This window comes from Salarias fasciatus, chromosome 15 (genome assembly GCF_902148845.1).
Source record: "Salarias fasciatus chromosome 15, fSalaFa1.1, whole genome shotgun sequence".
NCBI classification, from domain to species: Eukaryota; Metazoa; Chordata; class Actinopteri; order Blenniiformes; family Blenniidae; genus Salarias; species Salarias fasciatus.
This window is the reverse complement of record NC_043759.1, coordinates 9,914,437-9,927,006: the sequence shown is the minus strand read 5'-3', so window position 1 is coordinate 9,927,006 and position 12,570 is coordinate 9,914,437. Positions and strand designations below refer to the sequence as shown.

At 44.2% G+C, this 12,570-nt stretch overlaps 1 protein-coding gene across 1 annotated transcript in view; it reads left to right on the top strand.

Moving 5' to 3' along the window:
* The window catches only part of nbas (NBAS subunit of NRZ tethering complex), a 161,240-nt gene that overhangs the window by 72,129 nt on the left and 76,541 nt on the right, over window positions 1-12,570 (top strand). The window contains exons 37-41 of the mRNA XM_030109523.1: window positions 1,156-1,332; window positions 1,825-1,938; window positions 3,083-3,206; window positions 9,229-9,305; window positions 9,928-10,065. Coding sequence (XP_029965383.1) covers window positions 1,156-1,332; window positions 1,825-1,938; window positions 3,083-3,206; window positions 9,229-9,305; window positions 9,928-10,065 — 630 coding nt within the window. The remainder of the gene's footprint in view (window positions 1-1,155; window positions 1,333-1,824; window positions 1,939-3,082; window positions 3,207-9,228; window positions 9,306-9,927; window positions 10,066-12,570) is intronic.

The following is a 12,570-nucleotide window of genomic DNA, read 5'->3' as shown; positions in this document are numbered from 1 at the left end:
CATGTGTGTGTGTGTGTGTGTGTGTTTGTGTGGATTGTTTGTATGCGTTTATGTGTATGTGTGTGTTTTTCCAACAAACTTCTTGAGTGTGCATGTCCCGCATATTGTTCCTTTCATTCCCCAATCCTCCATCCCCTGCCAAATAAAGTATTGATGAAAGGCACTAAATGATTTGGCCCCGGCCCACTGGACCTCTAAATGTGCTCTTCAGATCTTTTTCAATTGTGGAGTGAGGAGCGTACCGTGGAGTTTGGTGGCGCGCTTTGTTATTTAGAACACAATGCACCATTTGCTTGCAGTGGTTTGTGAATTTTAAAGATGAACAGATTGTCGTCCTCAAAATTCTCAGGAAGGCTACACATTGCAGACTAGAAATTTTTTGTGTATTTGTCATTTAGCGCACAAAAGTGAGACGTGCATGACATGGTAAAACATTCTGAGAAAATATTTCTGCATAAATTTGCTCCTAAAATTTGATCTGAGCCGCATCTAAATCATTATTTTAAGCAAACTTAATGTGATTGTATTGTCTCTCTGAGGTTCTCTAAATCCACACATCTTAACCATCTTTCCCAGCAAGACTGCATAAAGTTATTTGCTTCTATGGGTCCCAAAGCAGCGTGTTGCTTTATGCCAAGAAAAATCTCCAAGTCGTTATTCATTAAAGTCACAGAATTGAGTTAATGAAGCACACCACAAAACAACTTTTGTTTTTGGCCTTTCTAAACAGTTATCAAAGCCAAATACACTATAGCTGTTTTGCACTTTTATGCTATAAACCACGTCAACAGTTCTGCTTGTGGCGGTCATTAATCAGTATTTTTACTATTAGGCTTCTCATTGAGAACTCAGCAGCTGTTTCTTGAAAGTTGGTCAAGTGAATAGCCACCGAATAGAAACCTGCGATTCGACCTGTAATAATCAGTATCACTGAAATGATATAATAATCCTCAGGAGCATTACTGCTAAACTCTGATTTAAAGCGCTGATGCACATGTGGGGATCTTCCGTCTTCTTTGGAGAGTCTCTTAGCAGCGACGCCGAGCGATTTGCAGCTTTAAAGCCTCTAAACTTTGCCGCTGCCGCCGCAGAGACACTTGAGTGACACTCTTTGCTGTAATGTTTTCCGTCTCGCCCGTCAACGCTTGGCCCCAGGCTGGTGCACCTGCTCCGGGCGCCCCTGTGGGGACGGCGGGAGACCTGCTGCACAGAACCACCGCCAAGACCATGGAAGTGCTGACCACGACGGGGATGACCACCAAGGCCGTGCTGACGGCCGTCAGTGACCACCGGTGGTGGAAGGAGTCGCTCAATTACCTCCGGCCGCTGCAGGTGAGAACACATCGACATCACTGGCTGTATTTTAAACAATCAGTGAGAACTTCGATGTGATGGAGACTGAATTATAACGTTTAGTCTGAACAGCATGTGTGTGGTCTACTGTGTGTGCACGTGCACGAGAAAAGACACAGGCGGCGCGCCTGACCGTGTTTTCACATCTGACACACTCTTGCTCCCAGACTTCATAGGCTCCATCCAAAAACAACCAATCAAGAGCTCATCTGTTGCATAATTAATTCGCTCCCCTGTTGAATATTTTAATGTCTGGTGGTCGCCGGCGGCGGCCGGACCGGCTCCGCGGTCGCCGGGGTGTAGATTGATGGCGTGGCTGCTCTCTGTAGCCGTCGGGAGACGGGGCGGGCTCGTGGTCACAACTTTTTAAAGAAAGAGAAAAATAGAGAAGATGTGAGCGGCGGGACGGAGAGAGATGACAGTGCTGTGGGCATGTTGTGAAAGTTTAATGATGTTTTGATGGCTCCTTAGGGTCGCGGCGCAGGAGCCACCAGCCAGGAAGGGGCGTGTGAGAACTCCAACCTGGAGCGCCAAGGCTGCAGCCCCTTTTATCAGGAACTGATTGAGGATCCCTTCGTAGATCCGGTGAGTGACTTAATACCACTGTGTGTCACGGCTCATTATCCCGCTCTCTGCTGTTGTCCTCATTTCCTTCTTCTTTCTCTTTGCCTGTTTAACCTCAAGCTGTCTGTGTAAATTACAAATGCTCGAAAAGTCTTATGACTCCAGGCGTTTGATTATATTTTCCCTCCTTTGACTTAAAAATACAGCGTCGATACAAAATGAATATTGATTTCAGATGCAGCCATTTGAATGCCAAAAGCACTCTGGAAGTCCCGAACAGCACAGGAAGAGACGGATAAATTTAAGATGGATGATATGTTTGCGAGCAAAATCAGAAGTGCGTAACTGCAGATGGGGTTCTGCATTATGCAGAGGGGGAGAGGAGATTCTAAAAGTCGAAAGAAGGAAACTGTTGACAGACGAAGTTACGGGAGCAGAAAAGACCGAAAAGTAAGAAAAGGAGTCTCTTGACCTTTACACCCAGAAGATGGCCGCCCTGGGCTATGACTCGGCTTTTTACCCAGAGACACAAATCATATGGATAGCGAAAAGAGTGGACGCGAGGGGAAACAGAGAGGGCCGATACATCTCCTCTCATGACGTTTTAATAGGCCTCTCCAAATCTCCCCCTTCGTTCCATCTTCGCCGTTCATCCATCTTCCATCATCCATCTACCAATAATTGCTCCCCACGTCCATCCGTCCGCGGGCCGCTTGATCAATGGGATTAGTTTTTACCTTAACACTCGCAATGAAGAGAGCGCGGCGAGGAGGGGAGGCTGATTGAGAGAGACAAATACAGCAGGACGGAAAGATGGATGTGGAGACAGTGGACGGGACAGACGGGACAACACTCTGTGGTGGGGTGGTTCGATGCCAGTCAGGGCAGAACTACGCTGATCAACTTCCAGACACTTGACAAATAACCCAGCAATACTGTAAACAAGCGTGCCCACACGCCCTGCTGTTGAGATGTTTTATTTAGCTCCGAAGTTCATTTGTTTGCGGCGTCGCTCATCTGTGTGATGCTCAGTCATCTTAATCACATCCCTCCATGTTTTTGTTTTTTTTTTTTTTTCTGGTCTGATCTGCCTTCTGTGGGGATTTCCTCACCATAATGATCAGCACTCCATCACTCTCCCTCCTCCATCCATTCTGTCTTTTAGTCTCAAGATGTATATTCATCTCACAAAGACGTGGCCCAGGAAAACTTTGCCGAGGTCCTGCTGAGGACGGGGAAGCTGGCCGAGGCCACGACTGAAGGAAAGACCCCGTTTCCAGCTACGGAAGGTGAGTAAACAATTTCTACATACAATATACAACAAAATAGTGAAGTAAAGACTCGATCTTGAGCAAAGAATCCACATCAAGGCTCCAAAAGCCACATTTCTGAATGATCTGTGTTTTGAGGCTCTGTATGTAATTACACACAGTTGATATTGAAACTCCGAGCAGCTTCGACCCACATCTGCACGGCTGATTAGATCCCATGTTTGCTGACTCCAGTTAGCTTTTGGCAGGCGTCATTAGCCTACTCTTCTCACCTTTACACCCTTTACCCTTGAAGGAGTAAACCCAGTTTGACCCTAAGTTTGCCATTGGCAGGAGTCTTGACTAAATGTAGAAGTAGACCTGATGTCCAGGCAGAGCTTTTATCACAGTATCTCATATAGTCTGTATTGAAGTTATTTCTACAAAACTAATAAAGTTTTGTGTTTATACGTTGCTCCTCGTGCCTTCACTGAAAAATAAAACTGACAATTCAGACAACATGCTCCGTGTGTGTAATGCAGGAAGCATTACACACACGGAGCATATTGTCTGAATCGTCTCGCCATCTGTGCCTCCATGTTTTGATTTTTTTCCCCTTCTCCTTCCTTTTATTTATTTATAGTAAAATTATACACAGAAGAGTTTCCTCGCAGTGTATTAACATCATCTAGGTTGCATGAGTCTTGCTTGCATACATTTCCTTGCAGTTGTCACAGAGTCCATCCGAGTGATCAGTGTCGACACCGGTTGTGGCTGTTAATGTCTTTCATCTGTCAGACGATCATCTGTTACAGTTACTCATCAAACAATTACGTTGTTACTTCTAAGGTATTTTGATCTTATATTACCTTCATAGTTGAAAAAACTTACCTTTCATACAACGATGGTTTGAACTTGTGTGGCGTCACCTGAGCAGCAGTTAATGCAGATGTAGTGTTGGAGAAGAACGTCATTGCGAAGTATGAATGGTACACGTGGTCTTTGGTGCTCTTTTCTATGATGTTCATGTGCTTCTCATGTCACCGTGGGGATGAATATTCATTTATGACACAGTGTCTTTTTATTGCAAGAAGGATTTGATATTATATTATATTATATTATATTATATTATATTATATTATATTATATTATATTATACCTCGACTGGTGAAATGGTGCCATAATAACTTTTCAAGCTTTTTTTTGTTGCTGTTGTGGCACAGAATGTATGTGAGTAAACTGACTATATTTTCACAAAACCAAACAATTACAACTGAAAATGACCGCAATCTCACTCTAAAGCCAATTTTACTGAAACCTTCTGGTGCAAAATCCAGTGGAATGTCCATAAGAAATTTCTCCTATGCATTATGCATGTTTTGCAAACCTTGACTGCGTGAGTTTGAGTAACGAGGTAGCTGTCTTTCATTGCAGCATCATCTCAGCTCTCTGTTGCGTTGTTTCCACTACAAAAAAAAAAAGAAAAGTTGTCTTTTAGGTTTTTCCGATTCGCTCGGTGGTTTGGCGGGACGTATTGGAGCCTCTCGCAGGCCTTCTGTTTGACACCCCTGCCATAGCAAATTTCAAATAACTTTTCATGGCTAACAAGAACATCAGTGCATCATGATATTTTTTGAAGCTATTAACCCTGGTGTCAGGTTTATCATCCTCCTTTTGGTGTACGTTCTCTTCAAAAATAGCAAAAGTATCTGCAGCCATAGTTTATCTCTAATGTCATTGAAGACTGTGATTTCTTATATGCAAGCTGCTTGGTTAGCAATACGGCTAACTGTGAACTCCTTCGTCACATGACAGTGCTAATCACTGGTAATGAAAAAACACCTTTTGTTTAAAATAGTCATGCTGAAAATTTTGATTCATTTTGAGCTAAAATACCATATACCCAGTGACTGCCTTCTTTTTTCCATTGATTTGGACTGTGCTTGCACAGGAGACCTTTTGGCTGCACAGAGAAGCTGATCCAAATATTAAGCGAGCTTAAACAGCCTCTCAGATATTAAAATGTGCCATGTTCAAAACCTCAGCAAAATAAAGTTGAGAATTATTCAGAAATGCCTCCGGGGTCTCACTACATCAGTTGCAGAACTCATGCCACAGAAATCCATCTTAATTTATTAAGATATCACAATGCGTTCAGAATAAGAATGGTTTTGGCCGTGGAGCTTTTTTTTTTTTGTAAATCAAAAATTCTTCATTTTGTTTTTTTGAAGTTGTATGTCTGGGTAGTTTACTTTGAGCTGTTTCTGAATGCTCCATCTTTGCGAAGTGGAGGCATTTGCAGAAAGCGCGGGGTGTTCGGCCCCCACTACCCACATCCTGCCCCATCCTCCCCTCCGCCGTCTCGCCCCGGGGGCCCATACGTGTCGGTGGACCGGGGACAACATGGGAAGAATAGCCTCATATTGATGAATTAATGCATCCTCACACGTCCCACGGCAACAGTAAATAATGGCGCATCACTGCAGCGATACCAGAAAGATAGCATCAAGTCAAAACATCAAGGCCACGCTGCATGATGGATCACAGCAGCTTGGAAAAAAAAAAAAAATCAATGCCACTACAAAAATAAAGAGCAAATGTTTGCGTGTTGGTGTGTGTGAGACTATTTCTGAAACAGACTCCAATGAAATGCAAAGGCAGATATTTGGATCGTGTAGTACCGCTGCTTTTCTATGTACAAACAGGTATTTCCTCCTTTGCACATGTCTACATTCGCGCATTTCGCTGAAACCCAGGCTCCCTACCTCTGCCGGCGCCGCCGTCGTTCACACGAATATCTCCCTTCTTAAAAGTCACCTTCCCGTCGGAGCTGCTGCGGACTGCGACGTGTCGAGAAAGAGAAAAGCCGGCCTGGACGGCGACGCGTCCGATAACAACCTTCGATTAATGAGTGGTGTACTGGCCCGCCACACCAGCTGTCCTCAAAAACAGACTAGGAGATGGCCTTTAAGGAAATAAATATATTGATTTTTTTTTTTCTTCTTTTTGCCTGCCGCAGATAAGGTGGAGGTAATTAATGATGACACAAGTGGAAAGTGACTCAATGGGATTGGACTTAGAAAAGTGTGCACACACTTGATGTTTAGGGAAAAACACACACACGCACACACGCACACACACAGGACTGCCATTGGCCGCACAGTGACCAGGCCATAATCAGTTGTTTTTCACACTGTCTGCACAGGTGAAAAACTAATAAGTCATTGTCTCACCATCCCCGCTAACAATGTGCCTGATTTAGCTGACACAGGAGAAGATATGTGTGTGTGTGTGTGTGTGTGTGTCTGAACGTACACACCGAAAACCATCCTCCTCATGCCCCCCCACCCCCACCCCACCCCCCCGCGTAGTTTTTTCTTTATCACTTTCTCTGTTTTCCTCTCTCTCTATCCTCTCACAAGCAGAAATATTGTATGCTTTAAAGTCAGGGTTATCTCTTGTGTGTGTGCGTGCGTGTGTGTTTACCCCTCTGGTAATTCCTGTCCCGATGGTATCAGTAGCTTTAGAGAGGCGTGTAATCAGCTCATTCTGAGGTGTAGCTCATTGAAACCCAGGGGGTAGGAGGAGGGGGGGGGGGCTGAGGGGAGGAGGCGGGTGGGCACACTGTTTAAGAGAGCAGTTATGGCTCTTTAAAGTGGCGCATTACTCCACCCTGCTTCACAAATACACACAGGGAACCTCATAATGCATCTATTCCTTTTTTTTTTTTTTTTTTTTTTTTTTACGTTTGCCCATATTAGGTGTGCATTTTGTACAACGGGTGTATCCTCCGCTGCCCTCGCTCCTGCCTCTCTTCTCCACTGCCCATGCTCTACTTTTCTCTGTCTGTTCCGTTTTGTCTCAGGCTCTTATCATCAGCAGGCTTCCCTTCTCCTTGGGTCTGAGACTACAAAGTGATTCTGTCTGCTCCTTCCTCCTCCTCCTCCTTCTCCTCCTCCTCCTCCTCCTTCGTCAGAGTGAGCGAGTGACTTCGTTAGCGAGCGATTAACTCTGGGCATCCGCGCGCCTCCAATGTATGGCGATGGTCTGGTGCAAATTTGCATAGCGTCGGTTTGGAGCGAGCGGTACGGATGTGTTTGCACGTCCTTGTGTGCAGCTATCATGGCTGTCAGGGAACCGGTTTGGGATAAGTTCTTCCTCGGGCCCAAAGCTCTGTGTAGACTCCAAATCCCTTCAGCCTTCCAGGCACGGCAACAAACCTGGACTGTGTCCCAGTTCCATACTTGTACTGACTCCACGGGATTTCAGCATTCACCTTCAAAAAGTGACAAATTAAATGTACCGGTATTAAATAAGAGTCGTTCTATAAATGTGCGCTATTAATATACATGACTGTTTAACAGAGCAATACAAAGCTGAATGGTTTCAAAGCTGGTACTAGTGGATGATGAAACAAAACGCAGTTTAAAAAGTGTCTTTTGGTCTTTTTGCGTGCTTTAAAAATGCATCGTTAAACAGTTAAAAGCATGGAAAGAGATGGAAATCACTACATCACTGTGACGTAGAATTGTTCTGGGATTACTCTACAGTTCTACCTCTCTGAGGTTTGTTTCACACAACTACAAATGCTTGTCGATCAATTAAATATGTTTGCCCTCTTTTAAAAAGTAGTCAGTGATGCAAGAGTGAGTATTTAAATTTTCTAGATTCATTTTACTTTCAGGAGAACGCTTTTCACTTCATGTATCACAGGAACATGGAACGTTCAGGGACATTTATCTTCTTCGCTCAACCCATCCCCGAGCTGCTTGAAGGTCAAAGGCCTTGAGTGAGATTCGAACCCGTGAACCTTCGAATGCAATCTTCATTCTTTAACATTCAAGGTCTCAGCATCTTTTATACTCCTCCATCCAGGGGCCGACCCCAGTAGTGAAAACACGCTGCGGTCTGGACAGGCCAGCAGTCCGTCACAGGTCAAACACTGAGAGGCAGGGTCACTTCTTTCACACTTTGAGATATATTTTTTGAATATTCCTTTACCAAATGATTGTCCTAAAAGTAAACAAACATTCTATTCACAAGCTGCATTCATTGCCTCTTGGAGCAGTCCACCTCTTTGTGACTTCTTTTAGCAGAGGAACAGTCAGAGATCCCTTTAAGGAAATCCGTTTTCTCACCATTGCAGTTTACATTTAAGCACTAGTAAAGCAACAAAAGCAAGAAACTTTCACATCACATTTTTTACCCCATCAGTTTGAAAGTTGTTGTTTCTGTAGGAGGTATTTTCTCAACAGGAATGTAGCCTATATTGTCCACTTATAACATGGCCTGAGTGCGTCACATTGCAGAATGCTATTAAAATAGTTTAGAGGTTTTCAGAGTGCTGGTAGAATAACTCAGAGATGTGTTAGTGCGTTGAATGAACTGTGTCATCAGATCATTCCAGTGTACCGTTTGAAAGCCTTGAAGCTCTGCTGAAAGCCAAATATTCACTGTTTGCACGGAGCAATGTGCAGCCATTCTGTCTGCACATATATAAGCTGTACCTTGGTAGTAAATAGAGGATGTCTAGAGCTGGCAACAGGCACACACACCCACTGATTGTGAAGGAAAACGTTTGGTTGGAAGTGTAGTCAGTGACCAGCTTGGGCTGATCGGTGCGTAAAATGTAAGATGGAAACCAGATGGATGGACGGCGTGGGGATTCTGATCATCAGCCTCCTCCGCCTGTCTTGGCTGTTGATAGTTGACTAATTTGGCATTTAGAGGATTCGGCTTTAAAGAGCACTTACATTCAGCTTGGAAATCACTCATGAGAAGTGCTCTTACTCTTTGCGTAATAAATCTTCTCTCTGCAGGGTGTATCCATGCGCATGCACAATAACACGTACACTCCTACGATTTTATAATGATGCTATTTCTTTTCTTCCCGCCTCCCTCCCATTTGTCTGGGAGTGCTCTGACAAGCACAGTTTTTTTTTTTTTTGCTTTTCTTTTTTTTTTTTTTTTTTTTTTTTTTCTTCATTTGAAAAATGTTTAATGCGATTCGTCTCGGAGGGAAATCCTGAACTCAATACCTTCCTCTGCTCATCCCTTCTAGTTCTGCTGCAACTGGCCAACGACGCCTTTCCCAGGGACATGATGCTGGCTCTGTCCTACTTACTGGCCCTGCCTCAGGTAGGCGGACGCGTTTACGGACACGTCCTCTGATCCAAGTCACCGCAGAGAAATAATTGATCCGAGCTGAGTGAGTCCACCGGTATTGGAATCCATCGGAAGCCGTCCTGGCGTCGGCTGTCAGAACAAGTGCGAATGTCAAAGAAAATGAAAGGACGAGACATAAAGGCACCTTCTGCAAACAGCATTATATTATGTTGAAGTGGAGGAGGGGAAGCCTCTTATGCAGTGAAAACACTAAACTGCTGAACTGGATAATACGTAGATATTTCCGAGAAGGCTTGTTAAGTCCTGTTGGATTACACTGACATTACTGACTGCGTGGGATCTGCTCGGGCCTGACATTACACCACCGCCACTGATATTTTTCCCTCTCAGTGGTTTAGAAAGTCACGAATTTGTGACTCTGAGCGGCTGGTTTGCTTGTGGACCCCAAACTTGATTGGACCCGAGTTTCAAAGAAATTACATCATTTGAATGCAGCGACAGGCGGGAGTCACAGCTGAAGAATTCAAACCAATTACAAGGCTGAAATTACAAGCTCGGGATGTTGTTTGTTTCCTTTCTTTTATTTTCTCATGGAACTGCAGTTCTCCTCACAGCTGTCCATCCATCCGTGCAGGTTTTAGATGCCAACAGGTGTTTCGAGAAGCAGTGCCACTCCGCCTTGTCGCTCCAGCTGGCGGCCTACTACTACTCGCTGCAGATCTACTCCCGCCTCATGCCTTGCTTGAAGGACAAGAACCACACTCTCTACCAGGTCAGCGTCGATCATCCGCTCTGTGTGTGTGAAGGAGTGTGTGGGTCCATTCTGGACTTTTAGTGATTTCCTGTGAAAATTTTAAATTGTTTGTATATTGTTATTATTCCTGAAGATGGTGAGATGATAATACTAAACAAAGCTTTGTTCACAACGTCAGTAATCATCAATGAAAATAAAAAAGTTAAGAAATCCAAGGGTTATCCAAGGGTAAAATAATCAACATATAGTGGATTCACGATCTTTCACGGTAAGTTGAGTTGTCTCAGATTTATGTCCTACGTTCTAAACATTGAAATTAAAAAAAGCAAAAAGCCCGAACTGATTGGTAATAGAGAAACATTTCGTCCAAAGCAACCTTGAAATGCGTTTCCGTCTGCCTCATTGTGCGCGATGCTATTTTTGTCGAGGAGATTTAATTTGTTTTGCGTGCAGCAAACAGTTTCATTCTCCGTGAACGTCTGGCTGTTTCTCAAAATAATCACACACTAATTTCCTAATTTTTAATCCTGTACTGCGGCTTTTCAGGTTAGAATTTTGAAGTAAGAGATCAGAAAGTGGGAGAGAGCTGGGGGGAAGAAGAGGCTGCAGGAGTGTGGCAGCAGCGGTGTCAGGGGTGATTGGCAGAGAATAAAAGAAAAAATGGCTCTGACCTTTTCCTTGAGTGGACTCGGGCTCTCAGGGGTTTTAGTCCAGGTAGAAGGAGGGAGGTAAAATGTTGAAATAAAAGAAGAGCAGAGGGAAAGAGGCCAGCAGAAGAAGTGGATAAGTGTCTCCCGGTTGACATTCAAGGTCAGGGCTTTTTGCGAGGGAATGTGCGCTCGCACGCCGCCGCCCGCACGGACACACAAACAAGCCGTGCTGCAGGAGCGCGCTCATCGCCGCACCGTGACGCACACGTCCTCCCTGCATCCTAATGGCTGTAATCACTCCCCAACCTCTTGCCTCAAGTGAAGTTCAAGTCCATTAACTTAAAATATATCCAGCTTTTCCTCTTCTGCTCTACACTTTAGCAGTCGTACTTTCATTTCTTGCACATTTCTTCATTTCCTTTACTTTTTTTTTATTTCCCAAACTCCATTTTAGTGTGTTCCGCTGGAGCGAGTGGTTGTTATCATTATGTCTCCGCTCTTGTTTTCGCCCGACTTGTATTGATGAGGAAGCAGTGGCTTTTCCTCCTGCACTAACAGAGGCGAGATGGAGCGAAAACCTTTCAACCTCTCGCACCTTCTCTTCCTTGTTCACATCCACAACTTTTTTTTCCCACCCCCTTTGATTTTTCTTCGCTATTCTACTTTGTGCTCTCCATGTATCCCTCTGCTGTCGATATTCTCTCTCTGTGAGGGAGATAAGTCAAATGAAGTGCTTTGTTGGCACGGCAGTGCAGGTTTCTGTGTTTCCATGAAGCTTCTTTCTGTCCACATCATGTTGCCCTCTCTGCTATCATTTCTCGCTCCTTTCTCTATTCTGTTTGGACTTTTTTTTTTTGAACCCCCGCCCCTCCTTTCGTCTCTTCACATGGATCTGTCAAGTTGCGGGCCTCTCCTTTTCACAATGCTATCTTGACTGTGCATGCTTTACACATTTCTCTCCTGCTTTCTTTAGCGCTCTCGCTTTCTCTTATCTTTTAAGGGCACACATTGTACATGGCGCGATATTTAATTTCAGATATGTATGACAGGGTGCGCATATCTGTATTTCATGCACGTGTTCACTTTGCATTGTAAATGAGGTGAGCGGGTGGGAGAAGGGAAAAAAAAAATCAAATCCACGCAAGTGTTGTTGTGCATGCATGTTTGGGAAACATTCCTTTGCACACTTTTGTTTTATTGACGTTGCATGTGCACCTATCACTCCGGGCGAGCGTGCTCGCTTCAGCGTTTCGATCTGTTTTCCTGTGACAGCTGGCGCCGCTTTCTCGTGTGTGTGTGTGTGCGTGCGTGTGCGTGTGTGTTTGTTTGTTGTGACGTGTCAGGCTGTCTCCAAGTGTTTCTCACTCTCGACTTGAAGAGCAGCAGCACTGTCTCAATAACTCTCACGCTCTTTCAATCCTCTTGTCACTATCACATAATTTCATACCCAAGCAACGGCACACCAAACACTCAAGCCACCAAAGTCATTCAGTTGCAAATAGGAGCATAAGCCTCTGAGGGCTTACTCAAGGTGTTTGATATGTTTTTAAAGCCTCGATGAACAGCCTGCTTTCTTACCCGTTACGTAGGCGCATATAGAGGCTTTGAAAATAAAGCTGCCTAAATAAGAAACATTCAAAGCTCGAGGCGTGGTGAATTATAAACATTCAAAAAGTGTCATGTTTTGGTAAATTAATAATCTGAATTATGGTAAGGTGTCCCGCATGGTCTGCAGTTAGAGCCCACAGTCTTCCGGATGGCCAGCCTTTAGTGTTTTTTTTTTTTTTTTGTTTTTTTTTTTCCTTCTTTCTTGACTACATTTGCACAATAGCCAGAAAGCAGCAGCACCATTGATGACAAGATTTACAACCGG